General features: G+C 37.3%; 1 protein-coding gene across 2 annotated transcripts in view; it reads left to right on the plus strand.

Moving 5' to 3' along the window:
- Positions 1-18,483, plus strand: part of LOC102682150 (synaptotagmin-like protein 2) — a 156,602-nt gene that overhangs the window by 130,839 nt on the left and 7,280 nt on the right. For both annotated transcript variants that reach the window (XM_015359851.2, XM_015359859.2), the window contains exons 10-14: positions 8,402-8,509; positions 9,599-9,771; positions 14,464-14,566; positions 16,128-16,289; positions 18,139-18,217. In XM_015359851.2, coding sequence (XP_015215337.2) covers positions 8,402-8,509; positions 9,599-9,771; positions 14,464-14,566; positions 16,128-16,289; positions 18,139-18,217 — 625 coding nt within the window. The remainder of the gene's footprint in view (positions 1-8,401; positions 8,510-9,598; positions 9,772-14,463; positions 14,567-16,127; positions 16,290-18,138; positions 18,218-18,483) is intronic.

The raw sequence follows: 18,483 nt of genomic DNA on the forward strand, positions 1-18,483 counted from the left end.
GGTAATATTGAGTTACTGTACATACAACATGCAATTTCTAGTTTTGTCCAATACAACGTAGTAATGAAATAATATGTGGCAAACTTGAACAGCACAGATATTTATTTACAGTAAGAGACACGATTTTACCAGTTTCAGATTTTTACAGATCTGCACTTCAGAGTCTTGACTTCCATAGCCACAGAAAACACAGACTTCATCCCAGGACCTGAGAGACAAACTCAATAAAGGGATCCCATTCGTGACTGGATACTCACTAGAATGTATGCTAAACAAATCGGAGCATATTTTCATATTCACAGTAATGCATCCCTCAACAGTGATTCATTTTATCCTAAAGGATATCGTAAGATATTGGTATTTCCACAAAAGCAAGAAAATACATTCTTCTCTTAAAGCAGGGTCTTGTCCTCTTAGTGCTCCGATTACCCGGGCAGATTCTAACTTCTTGATTTGTTGAAGGAGATTTCTCTCTTCCCGTTTCGTTTTTCCTCTATCTCCCCATTGATCTTCTTTCTCTGTATCTGTTCTAAGAGGGCGCATGTAGTCAGCAATTGAACAGCAGTTGAAGTAGATTGTGTTGAAGATAAAAACAGCTGTTTGGCCAGGTTGATCTTTGGCCATTGTGATGGCCACAAGAGAGACAGTCAAAAAAGAGTAGTTTACAGAAATACCCTCCAAGGCTGCCCATTGTTTTACTTTTTTAGAATTTTTTAGAAGTAACAGCTTTATTCCATGCTGAAAAGAGAAGAAAGATAACACAACGCTTCGGCCGTGGAGCCTTCTTCAGGTTCTTTCAGCATGGAATAAACCTATTGCTTGTTCCTTTGCAGCCTACTCATGCTGATGCAGCTCCCCACCTGAACATTTTTAGAATGGGGTGGTTTTGGAAAGTGAAGTGTCAGAATACCCCTCTCCTCTCGCAGAGTGAATAAATGCGATTGGAAACTCACTTTCCAGTTTGAGAGGTAAGAGCAGTAATGCAATGTGCTGTAAGAGTGAGTGAAGAATGTAATTGAGAAAGAGGGAGGTCAGAGGTGCTGTCTACATATCTGAATGTGGAGTAGGAGCTGGAAGGTGGTCAAAGGCAGACTTTTTTAATTCTTTGTGTAGGTCATTCATTTGTCAGCTGAAGAGCAAAGGTAAGGAATGAAGTTCTTTCTGGAAACAGATGAAAGGAAAGGGTATACTGAAAGATTTTGAAACGGACAAGTAAAGAGGGAGAGTAGTTAGAGACAACACACTGAAGATGCATACTAAATAAAAGATTCATATTCTCATTAAATGGGTGTAGTGGCTTTATAATTGTAGTGTTGGGTAGAAAGCCCTATGTGGGCTTGGCATTTAGATTATTTCAAATCACTTTCAAACTTTCAGCTTTTCCCATTTGAAGTTAGAAATAGTGCAAGTGCAATTGTGAGTCATTTTGGATGCAGCAATACAGTGTATGGCAAAAATATTAATACGCTTTCACAATTGTCATATTCTGTTGCTTGAAAGCTTGAAGTTAAGACACTTTAAAGTAGCAGTTCATTATATATACATCCTACTTAATAATCAGACTTTGCTGTGGCAAACATACACTAATGTAGGTGTATAAAATTATCAGAATTTGTTAGTGTCTTTCTTTGTGAAATAATATTGGTCCTCATGATTTCAGAATAAAAGCTCCTGTGTCTGCAAGGTCCCTCAGTCAGGTAGTGAATTTCAAGGAAATATTCAGCCATAAAGACCAAGGAGCTTCCAGAAAAACTCAGGGAGGAAGTTGTATACAGGTACAGATTAGGAATCAAAGCTTTTGAAGTCAATAAATAATAATAAAGAAGCTGAAGACTCAAGCAGGCTGCCCCTCCACACCAGTCAGCTGTGCAAGGAGGATCCTGGTTCGGTATGAGCTGCAGTTCAGTGAGTGAGAATGGTCAACGGGATTGAGGTCACTTCACAGAGGGGGCTTGTACGAAACAGACGGAAAAACATCTCGTATCTCGAAAGGGATTCGCCAGAAAGTGATACAGCATACATGTAGTAAAAGGTTTTGTAGTCAGACAAGAAACAATGTAAACTTGTTGGTCTAAATGCAAAATGTTCATTGAACACAAACCCAACACAGTGTATCACTTACTCAACATCACCTGGACTGTCAGGCATGCTGGGAGCAGTGTTATGTTCTAGTCCTGCTTATCAGCAGGGACTGGAAAGGTTGTCCAGACAACTCTTGGACAAAAACCTGCTTCAGAACTAAAACTGTTACAAAAAATCCCTGTCAGAAGAATATTAATCCCAATGACTAGACCAGAGCTACACGGGCGTGTTTTATGAATAAGAAAGTCCATGTCGTTGAGTACTCCAGCCACGATGAGAAATTGGTAACCTTGAAAGACTTATAAACCACTGTCCATACGTGATCCACTACCACTTGAAATGCTGATGTCTGTTTTGAAAACTTGTCACTGTCATCCTAAATGACACAGTGCTCAAGCTGTGCTGACAATAGAATTCCTAAATAAACAGCAAAAAGGCAGAAGTATTCAGTTCCTGATTTTCAACATTATCTACAGTATATTTTTTACTAGAGCCACAGGTAGGCATATGTGTTGTATATTACTTTAAAAAATGAGCTTTGTATAAAACATCTCCACATTATTTACGAAAACACTCTGGAGTAGCACTAGTCGCTGTAGTACATCCTCCTGAGGATCCTATTAAATCCTCAGAAGATACTCAGTACGCACATTTTTGTAGATTGCCCCCAAAATTTGAAACAAAAAAAGTTGTCTCCAAAAAAAAAACATTTCTAATGATAAAATGTTCAGTCTGTGTAAATAGGGCTGTCTGCAATACTGCACTCTGCAGAGATAATCTTTCATTTGTCAATCCTGCTCTCATGAGTAAGAGTCAGTCTATATACATTATATGGAAAACAGTTTCTCTCTTTCGTGATGTTCATTACAGCTTTGATTAAGGATCTCTGTTGCATTTTTTCTACATGAAAGAAACCTGAAGTATCAGGGAGACTTTCAGAAAAAGGATGACAAAATACAGTACATGCCATTAATTTACTTACTGACAGAAAGAGCAATTATAGGAGCAATTCAGCAAAGTGATCCCCCAGCTTCCACGTTTTCTGCTCCAGTCATATTTCAGATGTAGGAATGTGGATCAAAGAACACAGTTTAAAGTGTGACACAATGGTGATGAAAGATTATGTAAAGCAACTCAACAGTCTTCATTCCTCCTTTCAAAAATTGTATGACACATTTGCTTGACTGTGCATTAGCTTTGAGCAGTACTTTGACAAACAGCTTAAAGATGTCACAGTACTGCATGCAGCAGACTAGGTTACTGAGAAAGGTGCTTTCTTCAAACCAACATCTTGTAGCAGCTACCAAACATATGGTTCATTTGAAAGCATGTACAACGTGGCAAACAAACTGGAAGAGCATGTCTCAATAGCATGTTACTGGTCATTTCTGAGCACTTGGCTGCAAGCTCTATTCAGTCTCTTTCAGTGTTTTTTCCTCTGGAAATGGTTGAACAGATTAAGAGTCATACCACAACACAAGTGGTATGTGTAAAAAAGAGTTAAGGGTACCGAGTGTCACAAAAGTATAAAGATAAGGGGCATGTTTCATTTTTCACCAACGGGATCACCGTGTGGTATGGCAACACCTCTTCGCGAGAAAGAAAAGCACTGCAGAGAATGGTCAATATGGCCCAGAAGATCATCGCCTGCGGTCTCACCGAGATTAAACGGCTCTATGAGGACCTCTGCCGTGGTAGAATTCTGCCCTTCACAGAGGACAGTCACCACCCCGGGCATGAGCTCTTCACCCCACTGCCCTCAGGCAGGAGATACAAGAGCATACGGACACTTACCACAAGATTCTTCAATAGCTTCTATCCACAAGCAGTGAGATTGGCGAACACATTTAGCCATCCCCCTCGGACCACACCTACACCATCACCATCTACCTCTTTATGATTTCTTATCTATTGCACATCTCCAGTCATTGTTTACACGTCTGTATTGTTTACATTCAAACTGTCTACATGTTTACTTGTACATTGTCTACTGTTTGTTTGTACTGTATATTGTCTTGATGCACTGTTTGCACTTTGTTTTGTTTTTTTACATTTGTTTTACAATCGAGAGACTTTCTGTAAGTAAGAATTCCATTGTACCAGTACTGGTTACATATGGCAATAAAGTTCAAGTTCAAGTTTTTTGCTGTGGTAAGTACAGGTGGGACACATTTTCATGCAGTCAAACGTCTGCTGAAACCTTCTACTTGCTCATGTCCAAGTACTAGTAAATGCCACTTCTGTATATTACTCCTGTACAAATGGCAACAGGACACAACGTTCTGAAAATGGCACACATACTGTACCAGCTCTGTGTAAAAGAAAATGTGGAAGAACCAGCCAGTCTGGGAACAAGAAACCAGAATAACCGAATATGGTGCTGAACCAACAACAGACTCTTTTACCATGAAGAGAACTGATGGTGATGTAATCTAGATGATTAGTGGATTAGTACCAGACACCTAAAATGGCATTGCAGTCAAATTATATTCTGCTTATGTAGCTTTTTACAGCGATAATTACATAAAGTAATGTGACACACTGAATTACAGTGAAACATTTGAATGTGCCTCACATTTCACTGATGCTACCTTATTTCAGATGATTCTGGACACCTCCAAACTGAAAAACAATTCACACCCACATCAAGTTAAACACAGCAAGAGCATCCATGGAATATGTCTCAAATTCCAAGAAACAGTCAGGCACTTACTCATTGTGATTCCATCCAGTCATCGGGGTCATTATCACCCTCATATCAGACCAGTAAGGACATTCGCTCGATTCAACAGTGATTGACGGTGCCTTTTTTCATCCTGTTTGCGATATCAAAAACAAATGATTCACGTTTCCGTACAGTGTTAGAGATTAGAGAGCAGCAGCTGGCAACCTTATATTCCTATTGGGAAAACAACATAGTTAGGGGCCAATATACTGTATTATGTTCATCCCATTCAAAACTGACGTGTTCTCAATTTCACTGGTGTTTTGTTGTGGTAAACTTCTCTACAGATGAAATAATTATGCTTGACTCAAAACGAAAAGAGAGATCCAGACACAGTAAAATATTGGCAAACAGAAGCAATGAATAATATCAGATTAGCAATGCAACCTTCAGTGGGCTGTGGAAAGAGCAGTAGAGTGTGTTCTTGTATTCTGATGCGTTCTGTAGCAAAAGAGTTCTTACGACTGTGGACTTTACCCAACTTTTAATGTATTTACAGTCGTCATCATCAGAAAAAGCTATGCAAATCTAAATTATATTACTGTCTGCAAAATGATAACTGTTTCTGAACACAAACACTTCAACCACCAAAGGTTAAAGGAGCAAGGTGCTCAATATCATCCCAATACAAGACATGAGAATACCTCTAAAAATAATTACACACATACTTTCTCTTCGTTTGCGATCCATGATGAGAGCAGGTGGTCTGCTTGTATAGACACAGGCAACCTCCAGATGTGGACAGCACGTATCTTCTGTATCTTGGCAGTGTAGGGAGTGGTACTGTACCTCAGGTTTGGTCCCTCTCCAACTTGAAACGATGATGTATGTTGCCATTGAATGTTTTCCATGTGCTGCTTCCTTTAATACCCCAGGGAAATAGGAAACTTTCAGGGGCCTCTGTCATTGCACAAAGTATTATTTAGGGTTGTGAATAATAGTAACATCTTGTTTTTTGGAATTCAATTAATTATTGATGACAGATATGCTATTGCAATTGCAGTATAAAATTACTTGATTTTTTGAGTGAAATGCATTATCCAATCTGTTACTCATTTTAGGTGATATTTATGCTCCTTTTCAATCAGGGGTATCAGTAAATTGATATCGATGGATTATAAAAAAGCAATCTGCTGCGTACAATGATTCAATGAGATAGCTGCATCATAACCTTTTGAGCAATAAAATATAAAAAAACTATGGAGTATATAAATACAATAAATTGAACTCCCTGGGTGTAGTTACTTCATGTGACCTGTTACTTACACCTGCCTTCCATTTTGTCAGTTCACTTACTATACAGATTTGGGACTAATTTTCTGTAATTGTGCGTAGTAGGAGGTTTTATTGACACCTTGATATTGTTCACTGTGGCTTACACTATTATTAAAATCAAGTTTAATTCATATAATATTGTACGTTCAAGTAACGCAAGTGTGCATATAATTCATTGCAAATGTGTAGAGAGCAAAAAGGTGGTTTGTGTTTGACACACCATGGACATTTGTATATCATGTGGTGCACATTTTTAACACCCAGGAGACAATTTCTAATTCGGAAATATATTGGCATCTTCAAAGATTTTTCAAAGTCCAGCTGGTGAAGTAGTTGTAACGGCCCTGGACCGGAGCGGTGGCTCTGTGACTCGGGGTCTGCGCCTGTGGCTGGAGGGTTGCTGGCTCAAATCCCGCAGCTGGTGTAGTAGTTGTTACGGCCCTGGACTTCAGACTGGAGGGTTGCGAGTTCAAATCCCAGCTGGCATCTTGCTGACATCTTTGAGTCAGATCTTAAATCTTTAATCGGATTGTCTGATTCAATCCCCTGAAATGGTACTGAGCCCTTCATTGTAAATATGAATTTGTTCTCAATTGACTTATCAAGTTAAATACAGAAATGTTATTTCAAGTACATCTCATAATCTGATTACATTGCTTAAAATGAATATTAAAGTAGCAGAATCTTAGTTTGTTTTATTCTTCTCTGTTTGAACCAATGGTGAAAATGCTGAAATACTCAGAAAGCAACATAGTGTAGTGTAAATACTGTGTCTTTATAAGATGGAAATTACCATTAGGGGATATACATGTAGTCATCTTGACATGATGTTAAAATGGCTTAGTTCCTGATAAATGGTTTTCCTATACTTGTTGGAATGGCTCCTACAGAATACTCACTTCCTACCACAAAGAAGAAAGGCATTTAAAATCGGAGTCCTTGCTTGCCAATTACAGCTGTGTCCCCAATGGTGCTATTGCTACCTTTATGTATAAACTCTTTTTTATAGGTACATTACTGTCGCAAAGATAAATGACAGTAATGGAGATCTTCTGCTCTGCCTCTATAAGTGGGGTATAAGGGCCAGGAGGTCTTACATAACTGTCAAGGAGAATATATTACTTCCAAGAAATCCTAATAATAAAAGAAGATTTCTCACAGGTACATGTATAAATACAGGATATAATAATATCTAGACTGCAACTCAAGGCAAAATTTCATTTTTAATAGTTGAGCCTTATACTCTTTCTGTATTGCTGTTAAATGTGATGCTGTGATGGACTGTGGATGACTAATGCTTGCCTGCTGTGTGGTAAGACATGACTTTCACAGAAAATGACTTTCGCAGAAGCTTCTGAAATAGCGTGGACAGGCATGATTGCACAAAGTTGCACAAGAGCAGCGCTGACAGTTTGACCGCTGTTAGAAAAAGATTAGGTTATTCCCTCCAATGTAAAATGTAGTGCTGGAAAAGATAGTTTCAAAATGATATCAGCATTCTGGGGCTTGAAAGCAATGAGTGGTAATCGCGCTCAGTGGCAGCTTAATTTGCAGTGCAATTACTGTTTTAGACATCCTATTAAAAACGTCCCTTTGCATAAACTTTTTTATGTTGCACTTGGTAGATGTAATTGTTGTTTCAGATGCTGTATCCAGACTGAGTAAATACCTGGCAGCTGACTTTTAATGTAGACAAGTGCAAATTATTACATGCAGGTACTGTAGCAAAGAAGAAGCTATAAAGACAAAATGGGAAATGCTGAGCTTGGTGGACTTCATTAGTTTCAACAGTGAAACCTGAACCAAAGTTCACAAGCAGAAACTACAGGGATGTGCATTTAAATCTGAGTACATGAAGCACTTTTTTACACAAAGGATTGTAGTAAAAAGATTGTAGTGTGGAACAATCTTCAACAGCCCTGTAGATTTATCCCTGGATTCCTCCAAGAAATATCTGCATCATTTAGCTACTAACTACCAAATGGACATGCGTAATTTGTAACCTTATTTTATTTACAGTATAAGTCTGAAGAAAGGGATTTCTCTTGATATGTTTATTTTACATGCTGTTTTTTAAATTTTGCTTCATATCATAAATCTAGTTCTTTTCTGCAACGCACTATAATTTGTGAAGGAGTTAAACATATTTTTCAATAGCCGCACATACTGTACAATATGTTCCCTTTGGATTTTCTGAATCTCTGCATGCTGTTTGCTACATTATCTTTACCAACTTTCTGTCAAGATAAGATTAATACAATTACTTTGCATTATTTATTTTTTCTCCAAGTCGTTAATCTTTTTTACGGTTGCCCTCAGGATAATAACCAGGACCAGAACAATGACCTGGGCTCTGTATCCAGCATCGGATCTGATGCTTCACTGATGACAACAGGCCAGTCTTCAAGCCTGTTGTCTGTGTCAGGGGTAAGACGGGTTTGTTTTATCTGAAAAACATCTTCTAAGTATGAAGGTGTTTTTTTTCTCCAGCAAAAGTATTTAAATAAAAATCAAATGACCAACTTGAGTTAACCTGTGCAGTTGACAACAAAACACTGTGGAAAAGCTCAGTGTCCTTATGCAAGAAAAACAGAACTGGCCACAGACGGAGAACTGTGCTGGAAGTCTGTTTCACAGAGATCCTCCAGAAGTTGGCAAACTCCTATGGTGATTGAACTAGCTGGGATCAGTGGTCTCACCTGCAAGCATTTGTAGACCTTTATTTGAAAGTGGTCCTCTGCTCCCGGCAGGTTTGGAACAAGGTTTCAGGTTATTTTTTTCAAGGTGTACATTTGCAGTTTCTGTGTTTTCAGCTTCTTGTTTTTTAATTGTTTATTTTTGAGAACTATTTTTTAGAATAGATCAGAATGTCAAATTGTTTTGCCAGAATATATAGTAAGTTACAATGCAAATGCAGGTACTCCTCTGGAGTAGAAGTAATTTATTCACTGTGGAAAACTAGTAACATTACAATCTGCACGCCTTGGTGTCTTCATAATTACAAGCATTGTGCACATGTAAATTTGTTGAGAGGATATATAATTTAAATCAAACAAATTCTAATCGTCCTGCTTTAAACATGCAAAATAAAGTTTATATCATTGAATGATGCGTTTTTAAAAGGAAAAAAATCAGCAGACAAAAATAGTTACAGAATGAAATCCTGTGTGATTTGTGCTCTGGCTTTCTGCATGATCAATTCCACTTTTGCCAGCTGCATTTGTTTGATTTGTTTTTTTAATATTTTATTTTCTTTCTTAAACTCACTCAAAACTAAAAAATAAAATAAAAAACTAGAAATAAAATCGTTTTCAGTTTTTTCTTCCTGTTTTACATGATGAGCCTAGCTTGTAGCTTTGTATGGACAGAGCTGGCATACTGGCCTAGAGACGCTTGTGATGATTGTGATCCGTATTCCTGCAGTAACACATCACTTTAACCATTCTTGTTGACTGGAGCACAGGCTTTCTGTCTCCATATTCTCGCTGATTTACCGTGTTCTTTTTTCCCTTTCAGCTCAGCGCAAGTTTGCTAAGTCTGTACAGTGATGCTGGGGATTTTGGAAACCTTACTGTTCAAGGAGCGGTGGAGTTCTCCATCACATACAGTAGCAGAGGAGAGCTTGTTATTCTGATTGAACAGTGTCAGGACTTGGCGATCGGGAACACGAAGAAAAACCGCACAGACCCGTAAGTGTAAGGAAGAGGGATATTATGTAAAATCATTGTGAGGTAGGATTTGAAAGTATCTTTTTAAAAGGAAATCCTTTTTAATAAGTTTCCTGGTCTTGTTCATTCGCGTGTATTTATAGCACATGTTAATGGGGTTCAGATTATGTTGAACTACAAGGTGCAACAATGAGAGATTGTAAAAGAAATAATGTATCCAGAAATTGTCATTTAAAAAGTCAAGACTTCTTAAGAATAAAGAAAACTAAAAAACCACTACGTTCAAAAACAAATTTGGAAACATTTTTGAAACATTAGTTTACTGTGTCATGCGTAGCTGCAGAAGGCTTTTTGCCTGAAAAATCCTGGAGCAAATATTAAAAAAACACTGTTAAATAGCTGTAGAAACTAGACTTTTAATCTCTCAAAAATACTTGGTAACTGAGCAGATTTAAACAAAATGGCATTGTTCATAACCTTGCTTAAAAAATAATTATGCATTTTTGTTTTAATGTACAATTCAATTTGTAACAGTGAAAATTATCCAGTAATCCAACCAAAACTGAAGCAGTAATAATATGAATTAACTATAAAAAGTGATAGATTGTATGGGTATGTGAAATATGGTGAAAGCAAAGGAATGGATGCTTGTCTAAAAATATAGAAAATAGAACTTGTCCTCGTGGTGAAAGTGAAAATAGAAAGAGGACTGGTTAGAATGACAAATTCCAATGTGTGATCAGCCCTACGAATATGGAAAAAGCACCATCTGAGTTTGTAAAGAACTGTGAAGTAACTGTTCTTGGTTGGATGACTCTGTTGCTGAACCCTGATACTATTGACAAAGGAAAGTAGCAAAGGAGCCAGCCTGCTAGAGCTGGAGCTCATGAATAAATAAATATTGACAGAACTTGCACCCACAGGATGTGAGAAGTTGACTTTAAAAAGTACCTCAGTGCATGGAAGTAGTATTACATTAAAAAGTAAGATATACACAGCATCCATGAAAGTCACAGAAATTTCCTCATTAGACACAAGACCTGTGTTGTATTCATATATAATAAACTATACAGCCAAACAAGTAATAAAATGTTTTAAAATGGGCGCTTATTGCTTTCTGAATTGTTAATAAGGGCAAACACCCTTCTTATCTCAGCACCTACAGTAAATCAGGATTATTCAACACAAGAATCTACTCCTAATTAACATTTCAAAACTGAATCTGGGGCAATTTGGTTAAATTTGCAACTTGTTAGACCAGCATAGAATAAGAGTTTTCCTAATTTATGAATAGGAAGCCTGTATATAATGTAACATTTGAGCCAAGACAAAAATATATTTCAGATGCTGTGCTCTATTTGAAGTCTAGATAATTAAACTCATTGTTATGCCGATCACAAAGTCTATAAGGTGCTGTGCTTGAGGCACATCATTAATTTTTACAAGAATAATCTGAGAACTACATCTGAGAACCTCACGTTGAACTTTGAAATCTTTTGAGGGTAGTTGCTGCTTTCTTCAGGTTGGTGTTGCTGGTCAATATTTTTAATACACCTACTGTACTGCAATGCCAAAATATTATGAAGGGATTACCACATTTGTCATAGTTCCAAAAAAACATTATTTAAAGGTTATCCTAAAAAAGAAAAACACAGTATGTAAGCATTTTTATCAGGTTCCATTTTTGGAAATGGAGGCAAAAGGAGGTACTGTAATTAGTTCCCTAACCACGAGAGTCTTTTAATCACAAATGAAATGTGGTGGACCTTGAGGGTCCATAAACCTTTTCCTGATAATGCAGTTTTTGTAATTCAACTGAATGCCGTTACAAGGCCCCAGGATAGAAGGACAGGTGTTGTTTATATTTGGATTCATGTTTCTCATGAAAGAAAGTTTTCATAGTCTTCGTGCATTGCATCCTGTCAGCTTAAGCCTCTCCTAAACTATTATTTGCAATTGATTTACAAAGACAATATTAAAGACCTCAGATATATTATGTATATTTAATTTACTGTACATTGCTCTCCAAAAGTATTGACACAGCAAAGTGAGTATTGTTTTCACTTTCTGTAATCTTAGACTGGCCAAGTCAGAACATCCTAAGCACAGCAAAAGTCAGTGTGTGTCAGATTCAGGGAAGCATGGTAGGGAAGCACAAGGGTCCAAACTGAGTAGCATCAAGAAGTAATAAGCCAAGAGATGATCTGGGGACAAGGCCATAAATGCAAGCAGAGGTTGGGATTCCAAACAAGGCTTGCCTAGGGACAGAATAGGAGCAATCCTTAATTATCCTGAACCACCTGAAGCAGACAAGATAGTCAGTTGCCTCCAGGTGGTCCAGGTCTCCTGTCAGATAGGTATCCATGATAACAGGCACTGAGTGACAGGTGGGTGGAGAGAGGCCAGCTGCCATGTCACTGCTAGGTCGGCCTGCCGTGTACCAGCAGGAGAGAACATGACTGCATACGTGTGTAGAACAACAGCATGCTTAGGGTAATACCAAGTCATTTCACCCAGTAAATCAAGTAAATTTCAGAGTGGACAAGTCAGTATTTGGTTGCTTGTCTCTTTGAGACGATAAGTGCATATTACCCATGAGTTCAGCAATCTCTTTGTGTCATCATTTTAGATGTTGGTCTGTAGCCAGTTTGAGTGCTTGCCACTTAATAGAGTGTTTTGACTTCAGTTCTTATTTTTAAGTGGATCAGATCTAGAATGTGAATATAATATTAGATGTATTATTTAAAGTCTAGAGTTGAAATAGTCTCTTTGACTGTACAGTACTTTATCTTCCTTGATGGGTATGAGTAATTACTCATGCTGAGCACAAGAACCACATGTTGCCTGTCCCAGTAGGTCTCACATAATTGCATGTTTGTAATGCAGTGCACAAAATACCACATGTAAAGAGATTTACAGTATTTTGCCTTCATCACATACATGTACATTATGTTCAGAGAGAATAATTGATTTTTCAATACTAATTAATTAAACAATTTAGGGAGGTAAACTCCTAATATAGCTTAATTTTCAATTTATAAGTTAAACGTCTAGGAAATATAATAACTTTCAACAGAGATAAGATCAGTTTAAGCAAAGTCAACAGGAGTTCATTTATTCCACTACAGATAAGGTGCTGTATCACAAGCTATACTATCTACTGTTTACATACTGTACAGTAGAGCCATTCTACAATAATAAGTAACACTGACATTAATTCTTTTTTTCTGTCTTAATTTCCATTGTCACTTGAAGAGAGTGGAACAGAATTTATCCTTACCGCTTGAAAACTGATCCAGAGTAATAATGGATACAGATATTTTTATATCGCTATATGTTTTACAAAGTAGAGCTCCTAGAATAATTGGCTTTAGCTCTCTGTGCCAATAAACCACTGTAAGGTCATAATCGGGATGGGAAAGGCAGAAAAAATGGAATTGCAAAAAATTTGGAGTTGTCCCTTGCCATTATCTGAATTTCTAACATGTCATTGTCGAGGCCAGGTTGTACTGGGTTTTTCAGTACTTTATACATTCATTACATAACAGAAAAGTGAAGACTTCGTGCTGGGCTATCCATTAGCTCTGTAATCTTGCTTCGCAAGCAGAAGGCTCTGACCTTTTTCCATTTCATTTTGCTGTGGTGTAGCAGTGAAAGTGCAGTCTCTAGTTCCATGCCAGTCCTGTTTCAACATGAAAGGTTGTTTAAACTGTCCCATGAGACTGATATACCAGCACTATGATATTTCACTCATTGCCTTGTGTTAAGCTTCAAGGATATTCTCATTACTGATATAGGTTTTCATGTGATTTTACTTCTTAACAAATCATGCACAGGTGCATCTTTTAAATATGTTGTATATTTAATACTGTATGATCTGTTCTATCACTTTTTCAGAACCGTCATTCATGGATTTCTGTTGTTATATATTTGTTTACAAATTGAAGTGTGGTTAAAATTCTCTTTAAAATATTATTTTTGTCCTTCACAAATGCAATACTCCCCAGGAGAGCTGAAGTTTAAGATTAACCAGCTATCTTTGTTCCCAGTTTTAATTTTATGGGCAAAATACATGAAAGTTTAATAACTTAGTTTAAAATATTTAACAATACTGTTCAATAAATTACATGGGCTCAGTCTGTTCCTTTCAACATTTTTTAATTTTGTGTCTATCTTGTGACTTTTTTTCTGCATTTTCCATATTTTAAAGCACGGTTGGATTAAGAAATAAAATATAAATGTAGATTATAGCTAAATATTAACATTCTGTCATGCAATGCTATAACGTGCGTATTAGCTGCCAGGATGTATGTGTTGTGGTTTCAGATCAAAACCGTACTGTTTCTCCTCTTTCATTTTATTTTTTCCTCTTACCTTGTTATTGTGTCTGCTTATTGTGGGAATAGGATCAATAACAAGAGAGGAAGCCTGAACTTTCAAGGGGACTAGTTAATTAAATTGGTCTGACTGTTTCAAATGAAAATTAGCAGAGTGGAAAGTTGCACTTAGAATTCCTCTCACCAGCTACACTGCTCCCCGCCCACATCTTTCCCAGCATTAATCCTGAAGTACAGAACACATCAATGTAATCTGGCGTTCGTGAAATGCTGCAGAAATATAGAAATCTTCCATGTTTAGGTATATCCGAAACAGGATTATTTCAATGGCTGCTTTAATAGCACAGAATCACCTCCTTGTCTTTTTCATGTGCAGGTATGTTAAGACTTACCTTAACCCAGATAAATCCCGTCTAAGCAAGAGAAAGACATCGGTCAAGAAAAACACAGTAAACCCTGTTTTCCAGGAATCTCTGAAAGTAAGTCCAAAGGGTAATTACCAAACATTTACAATTACTAAATGTACATTTTAAGGTTACTTTACAACTACAAATAGAAAAGATCATTCTAATGACCTAGCTTTAAATGAATAGTACTAGGTTGAAGTAGTTCAGGTGGGTAGCTGCGTCAGCATGCGTAGTCTGCAAAGGAACAAGTAATAGGTTTATTCCATGTTGAAAAGAGAAGAAAGAAAACACAGCATTTCAGACACCTGAAGAAGGCTTCATAGCCGAAACGTTGCGTTTTCTCTCTTCTCTTTTCAGCATGGAATAAACCTATTACTTGTTCCCATGAATAGTACTATATACTTAAACTGTACTGTAAGATACCATCCCCCTATCCTAATTACTAATACCATTGTCTCACGATAGTTAGTCTTATAATTCATGTTTTCAATAGGTGCCAATATTCTGAGAATCAAAACTACTGTTTTGCACATCAGTGAATTTAGTGCTGAGTCATTGTAAGCACTAGCCCATTTTTACAAACAATTAGCTATGTCCACCTTGGGCTCATGGTGTAGGGAGCACATTGGAGAGCCGATTTGTATTTTCCATGAAGGCACAGAGAACCTTGGCCAGCAGTTCAAAGGTGACACTTAAGAAATGTCAAGACACAGCTCATATTGCTTAATCTCCATGTCCTTTGGAATATACTGTATGATGTTCTTCTTTGACTGTTTAATATAATTACTCTGAAAATCACCCTTCTCCATCAGGAGGGGGATGTGTTACTGTACGTGTAACCCAAATCAAAATGACAATTTCCTGCAGTGCACAAATCAGCCCAAAGATGTTTAATACACCAGGCAGTTTTCACTGGTTACTTATTCTAAAATATATTCAAGACATTTGTGAAGGACGCAGATTTTTTACAATTAAAATGGAAGTGAACAATGTATTTCTTTCTTATCAGGGTTCTGACAGGTCGACAAGGTCGACAAGCTCGACAAGCTCTAAAAACCTTCTAAAATTGATCTTCCAAAAAAGTGCTGGCCAATGGTGTGTAAACAGTCTGTGTCCCCTGTAGTCCAGGCTGGAGTCCCACCTTGCGTGTACTGTATTACTGTTTTTTTCTTAAGTTTCCTAGGAGATTTTAAAGCCCATAATCATTCATTTGTCCAGGAAAACACATTTTTTTTTGCTTTTTCAATGGGACAGGTCGGTAACATGGACTGATACCATGCCAATCTATGCATAAAGTCTTCAGTGTTGTGTTTTTTCTAAACAAGGTTCTGTGATGTAGTTATATGTGTTCACACTGGCATGACTCTGGAGATTGACGTTTACATTACACCAATTTCCAGTTTATTCAGGGCCTTTGACATATTAAGAATATTGCTTAGAGAGCCAGAAATTGCATTGTGTGTTCCTGATTCTGCCATTTTGTTTGTTTCCATCTCAAGGTATTTTCCATTAACTGATTAACTTGATTAATATTCTGGAGTACTCCTGTGCAGACCTGCTGAATGCTTCCTAAATCAATAATTTATCATTGTTGACTGAATAGTGCTGAAATTAACATTTTCTTCTTCACCAGTACAAGCTTGAGAAAGTGGAGTTGCAGTCAAGGGTTTTAAATGTTTCCGTGTGGCACAATGACTCTCTGGGTCGAAACGCCTTCCTTGGAGAAGTTGAAATAGACCTGAAAACCTGGGATTGGAATCACGAGGCCCCAGCCTGGTACAATTTGCAACCAAAGGTAACACAACAACAAATCGACACAGCGCAGGGAGTATAGTAAGGCCCTATGAGGGATTGGGAAACAGCTTAAATCGCTACTGTATGTTGAGGAATGTGTTCTTATTTCTTTTGAATTTTAAACTTCTGTTGCTGCACGGTTGAGTGGTGCAGTGTAAAAATGGTAACTGTCTCCTCAGTAACACGACCTTCCAGTCCTCAAAAACACTTTGCATTGCCTGTTGCTCATAAAGCGTTGAGCAAGCAGGTACTGTACCCTGTCAGGTGAAATATCTGTGTTGGAGTTGTTGGGATTTGGAAGATGTATTACTGTTTAGAACACTAAAGGAAATATAAAATGATTAACTCTTATGTGTGTAATTACTTGAAAATGTATATCAATAATGCTGCTTATCTTTATTATTAAATGGCAGTGAAGTTATGCCTCTTAAATGTACATTTAATTTGACTCTTATTTTGGTCTCTTTATTACTTCTGTGTACATCTGTGCTATAAACAATAATGCACATTTCAGTAAAATTGAGGCTTAGAAATCCTGGCTCAAAAAAGTAATATTGTGCATACGTATTTTATTTTTTTAAAACAAATACAGGTTGCAATGCTTATCATTATTTAAAGTCTTGATAATAACCATTTATTCAATGGGAATTATTGATTTAGGGGAAAAATGTCTAGAAAATAACATAATTATTGAAGTTTTACTGTATAGTTTTACATATTAGTGTTTTGTCTTTATCAAAAGTGTTTTATTGTTTGAATATTCATTATTTAATTGAATACAGCCAAGAAAACACTGTAAACACATGCATGAGACAAGTCCAGTCTGTCAGCCTACATCGCTGAGCAATAGGAAATGTAGCAAAGGAGGGAAAGGGAGAGAGAAGAGATGTTTTATTTGAAAAGTTTTTTTAACCTAAAGAGACATTTATAGAATAGAGATGTGCATTGATTTACCACATAGGTAAGCAATATAAGATGTAGCACTGGAAGACTGAGGGGTGTGAAAAGACGAAGAAGGGAGGTGGGGGAGAGTTTGACATTTTAACAACTTTTAAAGTAAAGTGTTTTAAATTGAAAACGTTATTAACCTAAATAATGTTCATAGAACTATTGCTGAAACGGTCTTTTACACTGACTTGCCCTGCTGCACGGAGGAGCCGTGCTATAGGTACAGTACGTCCGGCTCGTGGACTTGTCTGTGCTTTGACATTGCACCGCGGAAATTCCTCACACAGCCCCGACCCCGGCAGGAACGCGTTTGTTCAGTATTGCTCTGAATTTTCATATTCCTGCAGTGGGGGAAAAAAGAAGTTAATGTAGCTGTCAAGTTTTGTCCCCCTCAGTTTAAGTCTGTTTTTAGCCTGAATCTGTTTGCTTTGTGGTCTTCAGTGAGCTCTCATGGGGCTCTCTGCTGCGTTTCTCAATGGTTCAGCTCGAACCCTTGGCCAGGGTGTCGGCTGCTGAATTCTTCAGGATTTAAAATGCCTCATCAGGAGTGTTGCTTCATTCAAAAGAATCTGAACAGAACAGAGTTAGGTTAAAGCACCTTTACTTTTTTGGAATCTCCTTGTATAAGATAAAGCTATTTAGCCTATATAATACTACAGTGATTAAAATGAGTATTTCAGTATTAAAGAAACTCACTTATGTGATGAGGTTGTCAAGCCCTACCTGACAGATTTTCAAATGGTTATTGTTCTGTAAAGTGAGAACGCCACCTTGAAAGGTGTTGTATAAAATTACGTTTATTGTTATTATATTTTAATTGAGATTTTATCAATTTTTTAGTTCTTTATTTTTTTACCTTTGTCTGTGAAATGTTCTTTCATGTGTGCATTTTATTCTCAAAGAGCCCTGAGGACCAGGAACCCAAAGGCAGCAGAGGACAACTAATTGTGGCACTGAAGTATGTCCCAGCTGGATCTATAGGTAATTTAGTGCAGCCTTCCTGCTGTGGTTACCGTTAACGTGACGTGATTTCATGTTGGGCACAACAGGCTTGTGTACTTGTGTTCTGTTGTCATGAACAGATACATTAAAGGTTAGTGGCATAAAAAAGGGTGTCATTAAGCATGAAGGAAATCCTCATTTCACCATATAGAAAGAAATGTTGACCTGAGGTATAATGCTCATTGGTATTGTGTGGATGTCTCAATTCAAAAGAAAACAAAATCACAACCAGACTTACAAATGTG

This window comes from Lepisosteus oculatus, chromosome 2 (assembly GCF_040954835.1).
Source record: "Lepisosteus oculatus isolate fLepOcu1 chromosome 2, fLepOcu1.hap2, whole genome shotgun sequence".
Lineage (NCBI taxonomy): Eukaryota > Metazoa > Chordata > Actinopteri > Semionotiformes > Lepisosteidae > Lepisosteus > Lepisosteus oculatus.